This window comes from Aptenodytes patagonicus, chromosome 10 (genome assembly GCF_965638725.1).
Source record: "Aptenodytes patagonicus chromosome 10, bAptPat1.pri.cur, whole genome shotgun sequence".
Taxonomy (NCBI): domain Eukaryota; kingdom Metazoa; phylum Chordata; class Aves; order Sphenisciformes; family Spheniscidae; genus Aptenodytes; species Aptenodytes patagonicus.
This window is the reverse complement of record NC_134958.1, coordinates 12,952,779-12,972,635: the sequence shown is the minus strand read 5'-3', so window position 1 is coordinate 12,972,635 and position 19,857 is coordinate 12,952,779. Positions and strand designations below refer to the sequence as shown.

Genomic DNA, 19,857 nt, shown 5'->3' with positions numbered 1-19,857 from the left:
TAAGCACAGCAGAGGTACTGGGCAGTTTGTGGAGCTGTTTACCAGGCAGAAAACAATGTTACACACTGGTTAACTCAGAGCAGGGCTTCAGTAAAGAGATTTTAGAGGCCACCTGGGCAAACAGCCAAACCTTCTGCAAGTTCTACCTCCTTTGTGCAAGTTTTGACTACTTGTAGAGACCTCACCACAAGTACACTTCACAATGAAAAGGAAGAATCCAGTCTAGGAGCTTGACCTATCAGTTTAAAAGTCTAGCAGGGGGAAAAAAAAAAAAAAAAACAAAACAGAAAACCAACATACAACCACCAAAAAACAAGCAAATGCTGGTGCAGTAAAGCAAGCAGCAGAGATTCCCAGCTACACAGGAATATGCACCTAAAGTTCTGTGTAAAAGCAAGGTGGAAAAAAATGTTTGCAAAATACGCTAGAAGCACTGCAGAGCCTGAACAAATCATAGATATGGCCTTTAGATTTGTACTGCTTATCTATGCACATCTACTAGTTCAATTCAGAACAAAGACATAAATCCTCATCTCTACAGCTCATGAATACTTCACGTTCATAATTAAATGGCAAAAAATAACATTAGCGTTCCACTGTCAGTGAACCAAACGACATTCTCTTTATAAGCATCTTACATGCTCTAGAATCCACCTGGCCTTTTGAAGACTTAACTTTTACCTTCAGTGTTTCTCTAGCTGATAATCCCACGCTGTACCTTTCTTACAACAGCACAGCAAACCATGACTCCTCACTGGAGTTTATATAAAGCTTGCCTTTCCCTGAGCATTTTCGTTTTCCTCGCAAGGCACCCAGTGTGATCAGAGTGTGATGTTTGGAATGCTGCTGCCTTTCCACCCCTCTAAATGTAGCACGCTATGCTGTTTTAACTCCAGAGCGTCTGCGCACTTAAGCAGTTTCTCTGGAAACCAGAGATTTGTATTGCCAAATGGAACAGGAATGCCAAGGCATCCTCCAAAATGTTTGCTGTAACTTGCAAGAAACAGACAAATCTAGAAAGGAAGACCAAGTGTACTACGTAAGTATTTCAGTGTTAAAGAAAATAAGACAACCTGGAAACAGAGCTGGGCAATTCTAGAAAAGTCCTTAGCCAGTCCAGAGGGATGGATACATGACACTGAAAAGGGAGCTAGTTAATACAAAGAAGTTTCCAGGATTTACAGGATGTCTTATAATCTCTGTAAGAGGTATGCCTCCTCTCCCTGAGCCCTGCTTCCCCCCCCCGGCACAAGCCTAGTTCATTCTGAAAGAAAGACACTGGAGAACATATTTGTCTTGCAGCACATTATTGGTATCTTAGAATCATTTTCAATTTCCCAAGGCAGGATCTTATGAAAATAATCTAGAAACTAACACACTAGAACAGACCATTGACAGCATCCCTGCTGTGTGGTACCTACTACTCTGGAGCTGTTGGCTGCAACTTGAGTTCAGAAATCTTACAAAGCACTTTCTGTGCAAGAGAAGAATTACACTCCAGACTGTGCTCAAAAACAAGTAAAATTTATGTTCCGATTAACTCGCAGGATTTTTATTCATCCAGAGATAAAACACAGCAAAAAAAAAAGTTTGTGTGTCTGAGTAACCTGCGGCAATATATTTTGTAATTAGTTACAGGATATTTCTTCCCTTGTCATTTAGTGCCTTCTGGTATTAACCACAAAGGTAAATAGGACTGTAGAAGTAGCATTTTCTATACCATTCCCTGTTATAAAGATCTTTATTTAACAGAATAGGAGATATTATGAAAATATCTACCATAGTCACATTCCTTGCCTCTTCCTTCTCTGTGCCTGCTTTGTATCCTACCAGTTTGTCTTTCAGAAGTCTTGCAATTTCTATCATGTCCTTTCAGAGAGGACCAAAACAAAGCATGATGGTCCAGATGAGGTAACAGTCTATAAAGACACTGTATTTTCCATTCCTTCTTTAATAAAGTCCTAATGACTTCTTCCTTGAGGTGTCTGTAATGACAAGCAAATACTTTTCCCCAGAGGTCACAGTTAGTCCAGGATACATCTGTGTGCGGAAGCAGTTTAAGCTGAACCTCATGTTGAGCAGCTACCATATTCCATTTGGTTTTTTGCAGTCCTTTATGACTGTCATTACTTCTTGATCAATCCAAGTAAATGTGTCACTGACAAGTTTTGCTGATTTAATTTTTTATTCTTTTCTTTCAGGTCAGCATTATTATTTGTCTAACAACAGCCTCTTGCATTCAGAATGCTGTCTGCTAGCTTCTGCCGATCATTATGGAAAAATTAATGTCTTACAGAATCTTTATCCTGCAAGACACTCCTGTGAATTTTTGCCCTATGGTGATGCTCTAAGTCCTTTGTTTTACTGCCCCACAATAATGCCGAAGTCTCAGCTGCACTAACCATCCTCAACTGCCATCAACTACACCAACATACAGACCTTCACCACTCTCTGAAGAGCGTACTCAATTTCTTATCTTAAAAATAGTACTCTAATGAGGTTGGATAGCCCAATAAAAATTCTTAAACTGTTCTGTATGCACTTAGTCTACTGAACAGTTCATCAGAACACTAAAAGCTAGGCAAATAAAGCATTACCTGAAGCCCCTGACAACTTGATTTAAACTGGTTTTTCTTCCCCAGATTTATATACAGTGCAACAAAAACAGTGACATGAACACTTGATTCGTAAAATATACATTAATGGGTGAGACTAGTCAAGAAACCAAAAAACAAGCTGGATGCCTACAAGTTTCAAAGGAGGGATCCCATACACAGATTCCTCCCCCCCAAGTCTTATTTTGTAGCATTACATTGCATCCAAAAAAAACAAAAACAAAAACAAAACCCAAACACACCCAACCAAAAATACTGAGAATGGTGTGTTTATTTGCTGGGTAGGCAATACAGCTGTTTTTACTTGAAACAGCTCCTTTTTTAAATAAAAAGATAAAAGCCCACATTTTGCATCTTACTGTTAGAAGATGTTTTATAGCATCATACTTGCACTTTTCCTGGTAATCTCAATGGCCAGGTCAATATTACAAACCGTTGCTGATATTGCCGTGTCACACACAAGTAATAAAACACAGTAATGGAATAAATTCCTCCCTGAAAATGAGTTATCACAAGCCTTGCTCTCTTTAGATTTAAGAACAAGTTTTTTTTGCCTTATGTTGCTATGTACTCATGTTTAGTGAGGACGTCTATTCATTTTTAAGTCTCCCATTCTCACCACAACACAAAACCAAAAAACCTTACTAAACCAAGCCCACCAATTGCACACATTTTTCCTCAGGGACAGGATGAGTGAGAACAAACAGTACATGTCAGATGTTGATCACACTATGTCAGTGCAGTGCTAGATAATCACTCAGGGCAAACTATAGGGACTAGAGAGAGTAAACCACAGAAATCTCCAATTATTACACTGTCACCAAAATAATGCTGACCCAGTTATACCAGGAGAAATGTGCTTTTACTAGTACTATTTATTTCAGCTGTCATTCAAGAAAGAGGCAGTCTAGAAAAGCATAACTTTGCCAGAAAAAGCTTCACCTGCACTACAAGGGTTTTCGCAGTATAACATATTGCCATTCTTATACTACAGACCTGGTTTCACTCTGGCTTCACTAGGTAGCATCCTTAACCTAGGGCCATACAACTCCGGGAGTTCTTAACACATAAGAAATTAAAAAAGCCTAAGAAAGAAAGTAAAATTATAATGTAAGAAGCTTTTTTTTTTTAAATTACAAGGCAGCCAAGCATCTAATATATCAAATAGCAGAGAAGTCAGTACATTTACAATGGTATTCTTGCATTTTGAAGCCACGTTTAACATTCAGACATGCATTATCTAAGCATGTTCTGACAACACTAAACCCTACTGACACCATTTCAGTCTACATACTTTTCATGTATTACATTTTTTCCACATGCCAGTCCCTCTTTAATCACAGAGTACCACACGACAGTACAACCGGTATACAGTTGAACATCAGTCAACCTCCAGAAGAGAACTTCACACTGCAGGACAGCATCTTGCTCATAAACCTGACCTGCAGGAAGCTGAACCAGGGCCCTCCTCAACTAAGATGCTAAGCTGTAACAGCTCAGTCTAGTGTGCCAGCTTATACATGAGGTCCAGCTTACATATGGAGGTCTACAAATAATGCACAAAGGGCAACCTGTAAAAACAGACAGACTGGTGCGCAGCATCAAAGATAGGAGCCAGCAAGTTCGGCTCCGTATGTTGAGAGATGAGCACGTTTAGCTCTGTATGTCAAGAGATGGAAACATTGTTCTCACTGGTTTTCTTTTTAGCTGCTAGCCGTAGCTATGATCAACTTCCAAAGTCATTTTAGCTCCCACTTTATATCACACATTTCAATGAGAGTTTCTGCAAAAAGTATACAAGGTCATGTATTCCTGATGTTGTCAGAGCACACAGCATGAAAACTGAGCTGAAAAAATAAAAACCACAATTTGTACATGGAATTTTACACGCTGCAGGGCACATTCAATCCAGTAATATTGGAAGCAATGTAGAAGAGAAACTTTTGTTGGTCCATGCACTTGAAGTGTAATGTTTGGTGTAACCAATACTGTGAGGTTAAGCTGCACTTAAATCCAAAGTAAAGCCCTTCTGATCTTGTTTATCAGATTTATAGATTGTAAAACTGAAAAAAAGAGAAAAAAAATTGCTGTCTCAGTAGCCAGCTGAGCAAGAACAACCTAAAAAAACCACAAGTGACCAACATGGTAACAAACCACTGCTGTGGCTGAATTGAAAACTACAAGATACAATAGTCACTCTTCCAGTAGGCCCTAAAAATAAGATGATCTGTTTCCCAGGAGTCTCCTTTACGCTCTGAACAGAGACAAATGACTTTGCAACTACCATCAGAAATCTTTACAGAGTCTACCTCCAGCCTCCTTTCTCCAGAGGGGAGCTATTGATTGTTCAAAAAAAAAAAACCCAGCAGAAATGTGTAATAAACAGTCTACTTCATGTGTAAGATGATCCTACAACAGATTATATAAACTAGGATTGCTAATTACTCTTTTTGGTCCAGCCAACAAATGTAAACTCAGACACATATTAGTGTCTGATGAAGATATTTTTATAATCTGAAGATTGATCTCATATGGTACAAAACTCACTGAACAGTTGGCATGGTTTATACATATTGCATGATGACTGCAATGAATAGTGCCATTCAGACAAAAAACACGAAATGCTCCATCTCCAGTCTTCAATTTACACTCATGTCAGGAATAATGGAATTTATTACTTTACCATATCAAGTGTCATTTTTGTTTAATGGAACATGCAACAGATTAATGAAAGAGCTGGATTTTAAAAAGGGCAACTATAAGCTGAAAATAAGGCAGGGCATTTATTTTACAGTAAAGTGACTAAAGACCCCAGGAGTGTAGAAGCAACACTCATTTTACATAGCTTCACCATGTTTTTAAAATCATTTAAGTATTAAAAAGATGCAATTCTGCATGATAGATGTCTATAAATAGCATGCGAATGTAAGACAGCTGGTAGAAATAGTGACTTTCTTTAAAACTGGCAATAAATGAGTGTTGAACTGTCAAATTAATTTTAGGTCAGAGGTTTTAATTGTGCATCTCTGCAAAGATTTTGTTGTCACACTTAATAGATCTATTACTATCAAAAGACTAGCAGTTGCTAGAAATAGATACAGTGGGACAATGCTTTTTAATTTAGTTGTCTTCATAAAGAGTTAATTATGCCATTACAAAACCCCATTCATAGGTATCTTATGTTAACTGTCTTCTGCTTCTCTTTCTCTCTTAACTGAGTACAGGAATGAAAACTACATGAAGAGCTTACCTCCATACATGCTGCCTCATTTCAAGTGCTGACATTTCTAAGAAAGACACTGCCCACAACTATACTAGACAGGGTATATCTTCACTGCAGCCACGCTAGGCAATAGTTAACTCAGCCCGAGTGCAACAGCTGCAGGTAGGAAGGTTTGAGAGCTTCTTCAGTGCATAGTACTGTCCAAGACTGCAGCCTCTGCTTCTGTACCTGTCTGTGTTTACCTAGAAGTTTATCACGTACTTTTTTGTGTTGAAAAAGCATTGTCTTCCCAGGAAATGCAGGAAGACTTATTTGGTATTTAAGTGAAATAGAGATTGAATCACTCAGGCCCTTCAACATATTCCTATCTTCACTGCAAAGGGAGTACTTCTGGTCTCAAGTTAGATTCCCAGCTCTAGCACATACTCCCGACCAGCCAAATCACTCTGGCAGCAAGCAGCTTCAAACACCGACAGAAATTCTGTGTGCACATAATACAACCATACCAGGTTTTAGCATGGATTATAACCCATATAAACCGCAGTAAGACAGCAGAAGTTTAAGATACATGATAGTCATAGTAAGATATTTGGATTAAAAAAAAAGTTTGCCTTACACTACCCAAGAAAAACTCTGAACAAAAGCCATATTGAACTGTAAAGAGCCATTCACAGAAAAAGCACCTATTTTAACTTGAATAAAACTTATATTCAGGAAAAGTTACAATGTAAAATTTTGTCTCACCTCTGTGCATTATTTTATGCTTTTCTCTCAGATATGTGAGTCCTTTTATTACCTAAAAGACAAATAAAAGAAAAATTTTCAATTTATGAAACAGAAGAGATAATGGCATGCTTTGTCTGTACAAGACTTCCAACTGAATGCAACATAACAGAAATCCTAAAATATAATCACTGCAAATCAATATTTTGTTTTAAATTGTACCACCAGCTCAGACTAGAAAAACAGAGTCAACCAACCCCTTACTGGAAGTTTTGCATACACAGCTTGTTGCACAATAGGTATGAAAAGATAACATTCAAAATTTTTTAATGAAATGTTAATTTTGTTCTTATCCAGAAGCATCAGCTGATACAAAAGCAGAAAATCAAAGCAAACACATTAGAATGAGTTACTCATTCCAATGCCCTAAGCTACCAAATAACAACATGTACAAAGACTGCTTTTTAAAGAAAGCAACACGCTTAAAAATCTAGTAATACTTCTCTCCCACATCCTTCAGTCCTGAAACGGTGGCTTCCTGGATCTGGCATTACCACACCAACACACAAGTGTGCCCACTTCCAGCCTTTGAGAGCAATGAACACACTTACCGCAATGCTAACTTTGCCCAGTATCTGCTCTGGAATTCTTCCAGCCTTTTTCAGTACTTGATCCAAGGAGCCGCCATCCTAATAATAAATGTTTGAATAGTCAAGCTTTAATCAAATTACTCTAAAACATTTTAAACAGGACTGTAGTCTGAAGCCTAAATTTGGTGAGAAGAAAACCATTGCTTTTCATGTTTGATTTAACATTGTTATGGTGCATATCTTAAAAAAAAAAATCATTCCTCAGTAGGAATTAGTCAGTTTTATGTTTATTTTAAACAAACATTTGGCCAATAACAACATCCACTCAAATAAACACTTCACACAATGATCTTCCATACTAGTATTTCCGTGGTTTGGCTCTTGTTAAGGAAGCACTGTCCACAAATGGCTGTTGACCAAGCATTAGGAATTTTACATATTTCTGTAACTTTCAGACCAATGCAATAACATCCATTTTTTTGTCTTGTCACAGCCATCACATGATACTCTCTCCCCCTCCAAAGACAGAGTGAGGAAGATTGAAGCAACATAGAAGATTTTATGATCCTGATTACAAGGATGAAAATTCATCACACTGGAAAAGACAGAGTTCTCTTCCTGAATATGTGTGCGCTAGTGCCACCCCATGATCATAATTAAACACAGATTCCTGTTCCCCTCATCCCCCAGATGAGACCCTACACAGAGAAAGTTGGCCTCTCTTAGTTCTGCATATCCGGGGTGACTCTGTCAACTTCCAAGGATGGAGGGTGGATTTGGCACGGCTCTCAAAGAACCAAAATTGGAAAAAATGTTTTAAGTTTCATGGTAAGTAACAGTCTTGCTAATCTTATTAGGTTAAATAAATTGAATGCATGTGCACACACACACCCAAAGTCAAATATATTCCACTGTTGCTAAGGGCTTCTGAGAAGGGAAACTGTAAAAAATGCTATTTATTTTTAGCAACTGATTCAACAATAGGCTTGTGCATAAGTTCTAGATTCTCTAGAATAGAGAATATACAATCAAAGAAGAAATTAGAAAGTTATTTCTCAAATTAAAAAAACAATATCCTGTTGTCTGGATCAGCATTTGATCTCTCCCAGTACTTAAGACAAAAATCCAACTTGAGAAAGTAACTGCCTTCTGCCTTAACCTATCCTTTGGAAGTTATCATCATCATTTATACATGTAAAGAGAAAAGCTAGCATGCAAAGTTTTGTTATTTGAGGACTAAAATCTAAAACTGTTATGAGAAGGAAAGTATATAAATACTTATTTGATCATGTATTTTTGTAAAATCACACCCACATACACCACACTTGATTAAAAATACACCAACAGAAAAAATGTCTATGTAAGTCTCTTGTATAACCACTGTGCATTTTTGGACAGCTGTCTCTGCTGAGACATCAGTATATTAACAAATAATTCATACTGAAAAAAACCCTTTTCTTTTCCCCCTTCCTAAGGACTAGCTCCAATCCTGGAAGAGGCTGAATACAATTCAATTGCCTAGTGTTGGCTGCAACCTTCAGTGTCTTTTAGGAGCAGACTCCAACCCTTTTGCCTGTTAAATACCTGCTGCTAAGCGAAGTTATGCATTGATTTTGAATTTATGTACCTAAAAATACCAAACATTCAAATCTTCAAGTTCCATGCCTTTTCCACCTCCAACTTTTTGTTCATATTCATACTTACATTTTTTTAACTCGCTGTTAAAAATAAGAATTTTGACTGGCAGTAATTGAAAGAAAGACACGTACAAAAAAAGACAATGGAGATTCTCATCTAATGGAGATTCTCATCTAATCTTTTATCCAAAAGGAGACCAAAAACTTCCACCTAGTGATCTGCATTAAGCCAACAGCTTAATGGCTTAATTAAGACTACAATTTAAATAATCCACCTTCTCTTTCTATTTCGTATCTTACTGATCAATTGTTCTACGTGTAAAATCTTATATCCAGTCTGACTTAGACCAGATTCAGTGTTGAAACACCAGATTTCATACTGCCTTCTCTTAAACTGAAGAAATGTCTACTGTCAGATATATCATTCCCTGCATTGGAACTTGCAAACCCTGATTGCTCCTGTTAATTTTCTCATTGACAAATTGAGATTCTTTAGGCCTTTTATTTCTACATGTAATTATATACCACCACCATCTCTCTTTTGGCATGCTTTAACATACACGCTCTTTTAGCAATTGCAGATGTGCACATTTGTGACGTTTAATAATGTATTCTGAAACAATGCCCAGACAGTAATTTTTAACATCTATTTTCCTATTTTTCATTATTGTTTTCAATTTTCAGAAACTAACTTCTTTGTAATTCCCAATAGTCATTTGTATTTTAGGGTATGCACACCTTCTATTCAGCTAGCACATGCTTAAAAACTGGATCATGATCACTTGTTCCTAGGCAACCATCGATTTCTTCTAAAAATTTCCGTAAGACAAGACCAGAGAAGCATTAAAACAATCACATGTACTTTCCAGAAAAAATAGGTTTCTCTCCAAAGAAACAGTTTTTTCCAGGGAAAAAATAAAAAGGTCTTCAGATTTATTGTATTTCATATTGTTAAAAACATCCTCTACTAAGCAAGTGAGGCAAAAAATTTGACAGACCTTTAATTACAGAAAATTTACTTTTAGTGTTTGGCTCCATATGTTAGAGAAAGGCAAACAGATGTCGAGAAGAATGTGTACTTTTCTATTAAAATGAAACACAGTTAAATATATTTTTGGCATTAAAAAAGTTGTATAAGATCCTTCTGGGCTTGTTCACTTCCTGTGCACTAGTCTTTATGTTTACATTTTCTGTAAAGTTTGAAAAAAGGAGACAAAATATGGATTCATCTAAATAAGAATAAACTAGATTCTTGTTATCATAGCTACTAAGGACTACACAGCTGTAGTATCAGAGTGATCTGGTCCATTCTGCCTAAAAACAAAACTAAACCCAAATCAGAACAAGTGTCTAAGTAGCAGAATTGGGTAAACATTTTTAAATAAAACAAAGCAAAAGGGACCATGGATAAAGGAGAAGCAATTGGAAGGCTACATTTGTACAGCTTAGACTTCTACAGAAGAGCAGATTCTGGAGAAGGGGATAAAACAGATCATATCAATCCCAGCCTCAGATTTGCAGACTAAATCCAAAACACAGTATTTGATTCTTTAATTCATGCAGAAAGGTCTAATTTGTTAACTTAAGTCCCGTTGACACTCAGGTTTTGCATTAATGGTCTGTTAATAACGTCAAGCTAAGACAGATTTATATGTACTTACCATATGTTCCATGCAAATGCTGATTTCTCCATCACTGTAAAAAGCTCCATAAAAGCCCACTATGTATGGAGAGTTGCACTCGTGTAGAACTTGCAGCTCACGAATGATCTGGTTTCGAATAGCTGGCTTGATCTCTAGATGAATTAACTGTAAAATAATCCACTCTTATTTTTTCTTAGTGACAAAGTGCCATTCAGAAGGAACAGGTTGTTCAGAGAGGTTTTCAATACCTAGCTGGATAAGGCTCCGAGCAGCCTGCTCTGATCTTGTAGCTGACTCTGCTTTGAGCAGGAGGTTAGACTACATGACCTCCTGAGGCCCCTTCCAACCAGAATTATTCTATGACTTAACTGTAAAATAATCCACCCTTATTTTCTCAGTGGCAAAGGGAAAAGAAAACTACAATACAGCATGAGAAAATTGAAACATCAGCACCCATGAAAAGGTGGAATTTCCATCTCTTCTTTTCACAAAATACTTCTCTATCAGAAACTTTTTGTTCCAGCACATTTTCTTCACTTATCTGGGTTTTTTTATGGATAGTTCAGAAACTGAAGCTCTTTATGTTGAAGAAAAGCCATGAACAAATGTCTGAAGGAAATGTGTCAAAGACATACTGACTCAGAAGCAGCTGCTGAAAAATATCTGCACAGGTGTTTGTAAAGCATTAGTGGAAGGAATGAGCTGAACCTCAAATTAAAAACTCCCCAAACTGAATCTAAATCTAAAGAGGAGATTACATGAAATAAACAGTCTAGTGGAACAAAGTATCTCATACAATACGAGAAGTGTATTTCTTTTGTGAAAGGGAACATTAAGAGACATTATAGAAATAAAATTTTGGTCAATATATGAAAGAAAAATTGCAGTTCAGCAAACATCTTAGTTGCATCAAATATTAATGAATTGGGGCAAAATTTCCTGTTAAACCCACAGTAGGTTAAAAAAAAAATCAATTAAATTGATTTATTTCAAGAAAACCTCTGTGATTTGTATATTTCATAATTCTCACACCTGGGAAGTAGGCATTTTTCTTTGCTTCTCTCCAAACTGTCAGTGTACTGAGCATGGTTTATTCTTAAAGTCAGTACATGCACATTTTCCTTTAGTTTTGCTGAAGATGACAGTATACTCTTCTTAAAAAAAAGAAATACCTGAAGTCTTTCAACTTCTCAATTTAAAAAAAAAATAGAAGTTTTCAGTGTAGTATAACAATGGGATCTGGGATTTGAGCGTGACCTCTGTTTTATCTTTCTAAAAGGCTAGGTTATGTCTCCCGTGAACCACAGTAGCCTGCTTGCCATCTCACCCGCTGCAGTACAATGGCATATGCCCTGACACACTGCCTCGTAACAAGTGCCACCTGTGCAAAGGAACTGCACTCCTGGAAGGAAGAGGCATGAGGTACCCAAACCAGGCAGTATCAGAGATGCATTTCCCTGCATCTATATTTGGTTCCCAGAGATACTGAGAGAAAGTGAAAGCTCCTCACATAAACAAAATGAGAATTAAAACATTGAGCTATTTCAGTTGGAAAAAAAAAGTCCCAGTTCTCTTACAAACTAGGTCACAACTGCTATTGGTTGTAAAACAAAGCTGAATCATTTAAAAATACTCTTGCCAGAAGAATAAATACCTTTTTGCACAGAAGCCACCTGCACCCCATGATGAAACTATAAAAAAGGAGATGTCACTGTACTCCAATGCATTCCCTCATTCTCAGTTTTTTTTGAGTTCTCATTTTTTCCAGTATCATCCAGAGGCCCTTTTCTGGTCTGCAGCTGTGAAGGAAGATCTCAGGACAGGTGATATCTTTTACATTCCTCTAAACTTATGGCCCAGAATACAGGATATTGTCACTTTCCCTAATTTATACCTTTCAGTAACTTCGGGGGGGGGGCAGAAGAAAGGGGGAATGAATACCTAACACATGGGACACTATTTCTGAAAAACTGGGAAGTTTAGGATAAGCAAGTGCAACCTTTCCTACTTTTTGAAAACACATCAACTTCTCTCAAAGTTGGCATTATAGTAATTTTTTTGTGTGTCAACACCACTTATTTCTCTAAATAAAGTCACTTTAATTCATCAGAGACAACCTCCTTAACAAAAATCATCCCTAAGTTCCTATTTTTGAGGCACTCACCTTTCTTGCCATTATGAGACCAGAAGGCTTGTGAGATACTTTGAAGACCACACCACCATTTCCTGCCCCCAGCTCACTGATCTTTTCAAAGTCATCATCCTTCAGCTCTCCAACTTTTTGTTTCTGGGTAAGGAAAGCTTCAAGGCGCTTTCGCTGCTGTTCATCCAACTCTAGTTCTTCCAGCTTCTTCTGAAGCGCTTCTAAATTTGTCCTGTACAACAGAGAAAGAACAGCTCAATTGTTAAGCTGTTTGAGCTTACCCAGCAGTGTTACAAGAGTAAGAGCAAGAGCATTGAGGTCAGAGATTAAACCCACTACATTTTTGCACCTATGTATATTATCTAGAAGGCCGACTTGTACAGTCATCCCCATGAGAGACATATTATTGGAACTGACTTAAGTAAACAGTATTTTATTCCAGATAAAACAATGACATAAACACAAACAGATGATACCCAGTTTCCCCATCTTTGAAGTTCTGTCCAGATTCATGCATGTTAAGTTTCACTACCTACAGGATTGGCTTAATGACTCAGCAGTTATGATCAGAAATCTCATGAATCACAGCACATCACTCCATGCTACTTTTAGTTTTGCATTTTCAAGGATTGTGTTGTAATCTCCTACAGTTTGTCTAAATGTTTTATCTATTGATTTTCACATAACTATATAACTAATAAACCATTCATAAGCTTCTTATTTAGACATCAGTAAAAAGTTATCAAGCACAGCCAAACAAACATGCATTAAAAACACAGCCACTGGAAACACAGAAGCCTTTTTTTTTTTTTAGTTTAACTGGGGAAAAGAAACAGCCCAAAGGTTTTAAGCTTCCTTTTTCTTTTGTTTAAGGGCACAGCTACTAGAAACCTAGGTTTAACATCATTATGCAATACAAAATAGAAATACAAAACTTTAAACAGTAGTTAAATTTGGGACTACAGATAGAAGGTCAGTTTCCCAGGAAGATTCTTTTTTAATCACTTCAGATCCTGTGAAAACGCTTCATTCCAGTAATATGACAATTTAAAAGCTCGTTTAAGATTTCCACTTCCAACTGCAACAATAACTTGCTGCAAGAGTAAGAACTTAACAGCAAATACCTGTTTTGCTTAGCCAAATTTAATGCAGTGTTCCCAGGGAATACAGTGTTGCTAGGATTAAAAACTTGAGGAACACAATCTACTTCTTCAGAGCCTAAACCACTTCCCATTAAAAAAAACCCCAAACTAAATTTCACCAATAATCAAGAAAACTTTCTACTCATCACTTTATAAAATGTCCACTTTCAAAACATGCTGTACAAAGAGACACTCTCTGAATGCCCAGTAATGTGCTGCTCAGTTGAGAAGATACAAGGTTGATTCTCCAAGAAGCAATGACAAATAACCCCCCGACTCAATGGAAAGACTGAATTACAGGATGAAACCCTCAACTTCTTCATTAGAGAGCCTGCATTTCCAGCAGGACAACAATCTTGGTTTGACTGTATCTAAGGTTTAATCAAGGCAAATAAAAATAATATAAATACTCACAGCTCTTCCTTACTACACAATCACTCTGAAAGTTTAAGCAATGACACACTCCTACTTCATTTATCAGTTTAAATATGTTAGACAGGATGCAATTGCTAAGCTAAGTTAGGAAGTGATAATGCTTGAACGAGCTAAATACAGGAAATAGAATGAGACCTTTGATGGAAAGGTGAGTTCTGTTCAGTCTGTTATTTTGACATTTTAACAGTTCAAGCATAAAATTACCACGCAACACTTGTGAGCAAGTTTCACAAAACATTCGCCCTGAGCAAATGTAATTTGGCAATGCTGCTCAAAACCAGACAGTCTTACATAGTAAATTTTGATGTGCTTCTTCTACTGTAGTTATACTACTGAAAGTGTCTCTCTCTTAGTATAAAAATAATTTCATTCTGGTGCAGATACTTCATTTTCAGGCTATCCTACAAAGAGAAACATACTCTTATTTCTGGCCTTGTACCATGCTTTATACCAGTATAATCTTACTGGAATATAATCATACAACAAATATCCTAGAGCACCCATGATGAGAAATTTCCCTGTGTAGATAAGCATGGCTTATAGGAACATTCAAGTTAATCTGACTTACAGACTGTTTTAAAGTTGAACCATCAAGAAAGAGACACATTTTTGAAATCTAATTTCTGAAATGCAAAACAGAAAGCAAATTAATCACTGGATTTCCATCCCCCTCCAAGTGTGCCCAGTAAAGCTAACAAATCCCAGCCTGAAGTCAAAGTAATGTGTGTCTTTTCTAGACTAGAACTGAAATAGCTCTTCTTACACTATGAATGCAAGGTAAAAATTGGAGCAAAGTTAAGCACCCCTTACTTTCCTACTCCAGAACAATGAATGCTGGACGCAAACTCTGTATTTTACCCTAGAAAGTTACTGTTGTGAGAAGATGTAACTCATGATTTTCAAAGAGCATATACTGACAAACCCTGCCAGCACAGCACTCTGATAGACTCCCCACGTCAGACTGCCTGCGGTCAGCAAGGAGGTGAAGTACTCTGGTCGGTGACTTGCGAGGCAGGGAACACGCTGCTTGCTTGCTCAGGTGGTTCACTCTTGTAGTGGGCTTGAACAGCAGCAAGCTTTCTACACACACTTGACAGATATATAAAATCAGTATTTTTTTATTAAGCAGTATGTTAAACATCGGGATTTTTAGGAAGTACAGATTATTTTTTATTCTATGAAACCTTACACAACTAGCAGAAATGGAGAACAAAGATCCCTGGTATTTTTGGAGCCACTTACCAAAATAGTATCCTTCAAATATTTCTTTATATTAGAAGCAGAGCAACTTTATAGTTCACGTTCAGTCATTAAGAAGAAACTTTTTCATATGCCTTTTACCTGCTTTTACCCCGTGCTTCTATCAAAATCATGACTGCCCAGAAAATATGGCCTACAAAACATATTAAATCAACGAGGCAGTTTTATTGGATGCAACTTTTGCAGAGACAGACCTATTATTCTGTATCACTGCTTTGAAGAAGTCAGGACCACATAGACAAGAGCTCAGCATCCACTACCTGGATCTCTCTTTCAAAAGAAGCCAAGACAATTTAGATTATACAACAGAATTTGAAGGAACTTCCAAATAACTTAACAGCAGCAGTTTTGTTGAATTAAGTTAAACATCTCTGAAATACAAATATATCAAGCTCATAAACATAATATTTCAATATTAAATGCCCTTTTGATATATAGGGCCAGATTTTCAGAGGAACTCAGCAAGCAACACCTTTAGCTCTCCCTGAAGTCTGCATATGGACTTAATGCCAAAATGGAACCAAACTCTCCCCCAAAAAATCTGACCTTAACAGGAAATTTCAGTTTCCTTTGAAAAATCTGGTCGAGTAAGCCACAGCAACAAATGATCTTTATTCACAAGTTTTGAGAAGGAAGTTGCTGTCATTTTAGGGATTACTGAAGAAGGTAGGGCTACTCATTTGGAAAAATAAAGAAACTAGAGATGCAGAACCAGGATGCAACAAGGCTTTTCTTGCTCTGTTTTGAAGAAAACTATTCAGTTTTTCTCTCAAGCAAAAGCGGTTTTCTGGGTTTGGAGACACAGAGATGCTTGAGCACATGACTTTGAGCAGACAAGATACTACTGTGATGAAACAAAACACTGGGTCATGCTGATGCCCTATAACAAGAAAATTTGCTAGGATAGCATTTATCACATCTATGTTAGTCTAATGTATGCCTGTATAAAGCTTTTTAACATTGCTCATTTCAATCTCAATAAACTTGGCATTCACTTAAAATACAGGTATTTCCTTGCTTGAAAGTATAAATTATTGTTGGGGTCCTTGCTCAAACACTAGTCAAAAGATTCCAAAGGCTCTCATAGATGGAAAAGTATTGGTCCCATGAATCTCAGCACATCAGGTTTCTCCATCTAGAATGTGGCCACCAGCAAAATCACCAGAATGTTCTACGCGCTAACGGTAAAACCTTCATTACTTGCAGTGACATGCAAGACGATGACAGCAATGAAGTTCTCAGATCTCACTTGAATTTTTCAGGACCAATTCTCTAACCGTAAATTAATCTGAAGACTTTTTGTGAAAGATATTAACCCAATAAATGCATTGTCAGAATTACTATTCAGAATGTAACTATAAGTAACATCTCCAGTTAGTTTTTATGATAGTTGAATGACAGACATCAGGACAGAATTGATTTTTTTTTCCCCCCATTCTGGTCCTTTGCTTGAAGCACTAAATATTAATCAATTTCAAATGTAAATAGATAAATAAAAAAAAGTATTGCTGTCATCAAAATTGGTGGTGGTAATCTACTCTCAGTATTTCTAGGAAGCAGGACTTCAGTAGTTTCTGTTTTGAACTCAAACTACTGTAAGAATACTATCCCCTCACTGGTAACTATGACTGTTATCGGTACCCTCACCATATAAAAGCATCACAGCCAAGTTGCAGTGCAAAGCACATACAGAAACAGGTAGATAAGTAAATCATTGCATATGAAGTTTTACAAATGAAACTAAACCAACACATACAAAATACAGAAGAGGGAATACTTAAGTCCGTTCATCACTAGCACACCATTGAAGTGTTAAGGAAGCTTTGGTAGCTAAAAGTAGCAGCATGCTAGCGTGCTAATGTCTGCCTCCAGAAGGAGCACTAGTAGTTACTTAATCTTATATAAAACTTTTATTCAGAGACAAAGATTCCTATTAAAATTCATCACCATTACCTGCCGCAGTCTTGGAGTTATTTTTTCACTGTGAAAGTGCTACGCCTTTGCTAGACTTCCATCAAAGCAGGAAATCATCAAATCACCTCAGTGCTTCGCTGTTCCAAGCACTACTCTAAAGCAATAGGTTATCATTTAATTTATCGCTATCAGTTTTAAAGCCAAGCACATACTAAACATACTGCACTAGGGAAAGAATGCAGCTTTTGTAATGCGATCACCTGAATGAAGCCACAGGGAGGTCAGTGCTGTTTTCTCCATTCGTTAAAGAAACAGTGTAATTTCACAGAACACTATGAAAAATTCTCAGCTAGCAGAAACGGATAAATATGCTGTATAGCTAGCAGACAATACCACTGTAGAAAGTGTAGTGTCTGAACTGCTGGACTTCAGCTACAATTATTACGAGATCTCTCTCTTCCAGACTAAATGAAAAGTTAAAAACACTCAGGGCAAGTTTTGGGGGGAGCTGTTTGTTTGTTTCCCCCCCTTCAAGTGCAGCACCAGGTACCAGGTGCTCTAGAGGGGGAATTATCTCCACCCACACTTGATCAGGTAGGATCCTTCCTATTAAGTCAACATTACTGCTTCCTTTTTGTACTCCAGGAAGTATGCTGACAGTGCAGTGTCCTTCTAGTCACGTGGCACTTCTGTAACCTCAAAAGTTTAAAAAGAATGCAGAACAGAACTTAATCAGAGTGCAGTCTCCTACCAAATACACACAACCACACCTCACCTCCCCACAAAACACTGACCCTCTGATGTGTGCCAAGAAACTTCACCTCTATTACTGTCAATTTACACTTTGCAAAATCCCCATTTTAGAGGCCAGAAGACAACTGCAATCTGACATCCTGGGGGAACGCACATCCACCCCTTCTGCAGCCAGTTTGTGGAATATCACAGAGGTGAGAAAGGTTTTCCTAGGAGAATTGCAGCATGGGATACTGGGAGCTTTGCAGACTCAGTGCCACCTCAGCTGTATGGAAACTCATTTAAGACCTTCAGAATTGTCTCACCTATTCCAGTATCTCACCTCCTGACAATGGCCAAAAGTAGATGCTTAAAAAAAGAATACTGGGTGGCAACAACAACAAAAGAAAGTGCTCAGCAACACCTCTAGTTACTGCTGGACTACATGTTCTGTTCTCTGCTTCCCAGAGATACACATGGTCTTATCCACAAACTCCTGAATTGACAAGATATGTCACAAATATCATCACTTCACCAGGTTACCAGGTCACTTTTTGAGCCTATCACACTGTTCCCTTAAGGTTTGGTTGTAAGTTTTTTTCAGGCTAACTTTCTTTTTAAACACCAAAGCCCCCATGATTTATAACCACTATAAACATGTGCATATCACACACAGGTGGGCACTGTAGGGACGTATTAGTGAGTTAGGGGATACTGAGCAAACCTGTATGCCCTACGCGCAGGTTGGGCAGGGAGGAATAACAGATTCTGCAGAGTGCTCTCACCCTATACACAAAGATGGGGAGAAGGCAAGAAGAGACTTCTTGGTTCATGCTTTTGGGGGCAGCCACCCCAGCACTGAAGAAAGCACTCCTGGAAGAGATGCATTAACATTTTAGAGCATACTTGCTCTCTTTGAACCAGCAACAACAAGAGAAATGCTGCCTTTAGTCTGCTGGTACATAGTGTCATAACAAAAACAGAAAATAAATCCTTATTCTTAATTTATACTAACAATACTCCAAATCCTTGAGAATTTTTTTTTTTAATTCACATTAGTGATAAGTTAATCATATAGTATATGATTAATGTATGCCTAATCCAAGTAGCCTAAAGGCTACATTAAAGCTGTACTCAACCCTGAAGTCTACTTTAGAGAGAGAAGAAAAAAATGTGGTAGAAGAAAAAAAAAAGTCTGACATAGTCTTTAACAGTAATTTGTCAAATAGTTGTTCAAAGTTATTACTATCAGTTTTGCAAGCTGAACAATTAGTATGAGTGAAAGTATAAAGAAGTACATTCACTTTCAGATCTACTGTCACATGAGGATACAGGCTTGGGGGTTGTTTTCCAGAACAGTGACAGTAATGCTTTCCCCAAGCCTACACAACTGTCAATTTAGAGAAGAAAGTAGGCAGTTCACTACATAATTTCCATGAACAACCTCAATCAGGGAACTGAAATAAAGTATTAGGAACATGAAGACATTCTGCAGTTTTGAAAAGACAGACTACTATTTTGCATGACTGTGCCAAACCTGGGCAATAATACAAATTTTTTTATTTAACTTTTCCTTCAACAAAAAACAGTTCACAGAGTAACATGGAAGATAAAAGTAATTACAGTAGTCTCACAGCTTACTGCACAGGTGTCTCTCTATGTCTGGGCTAACTCCAGTCTAGCCTCATAAAACTTGCAGTTAAAAAAACAACTCAAAGAGATCCAAACTCGCTATAAGTGCAAAGTCATCTTGTTTCGGAAAAATACACTATTTTTCAATTCCTGCTTATTTTCCATTCT

General features: G+C 37.4%; 1 protein-coding gene across 1 annotated transcript in view; it reads right to left on the bottom strand.

The window, feature by feature from the left end:
* The window catches only part of MAP2K1 (mitogen-activated protein kinase kinase 1), a 40,874-nt gene that overhangs the window by 10,323 nt on the left and 10,694 nt on the right, over positions 1–19,857 (bottom strand). The window contains exons 2-5 of the mRNA XM_076348099.1: positions 12,596–12,806; positions 10,450–10,596; positions 7,173–7,250; positions 6,583–6,634 (exon numbers count right to left, since the gene is read on the bottom strand). Coding sequence (XP_076204214.1) covers positions 6,583–6,634; positions 7,173–7,250; positions 10,450–10,596; positions 12,596–12,806 — 488 coding nt within the window. The remainder of the gene's footprint in view (positions 1–6,582; positions 6,635–7,172; positions 7,251–10,449; positions 10,597–12,595; positions 12,807–19,857) is intronic.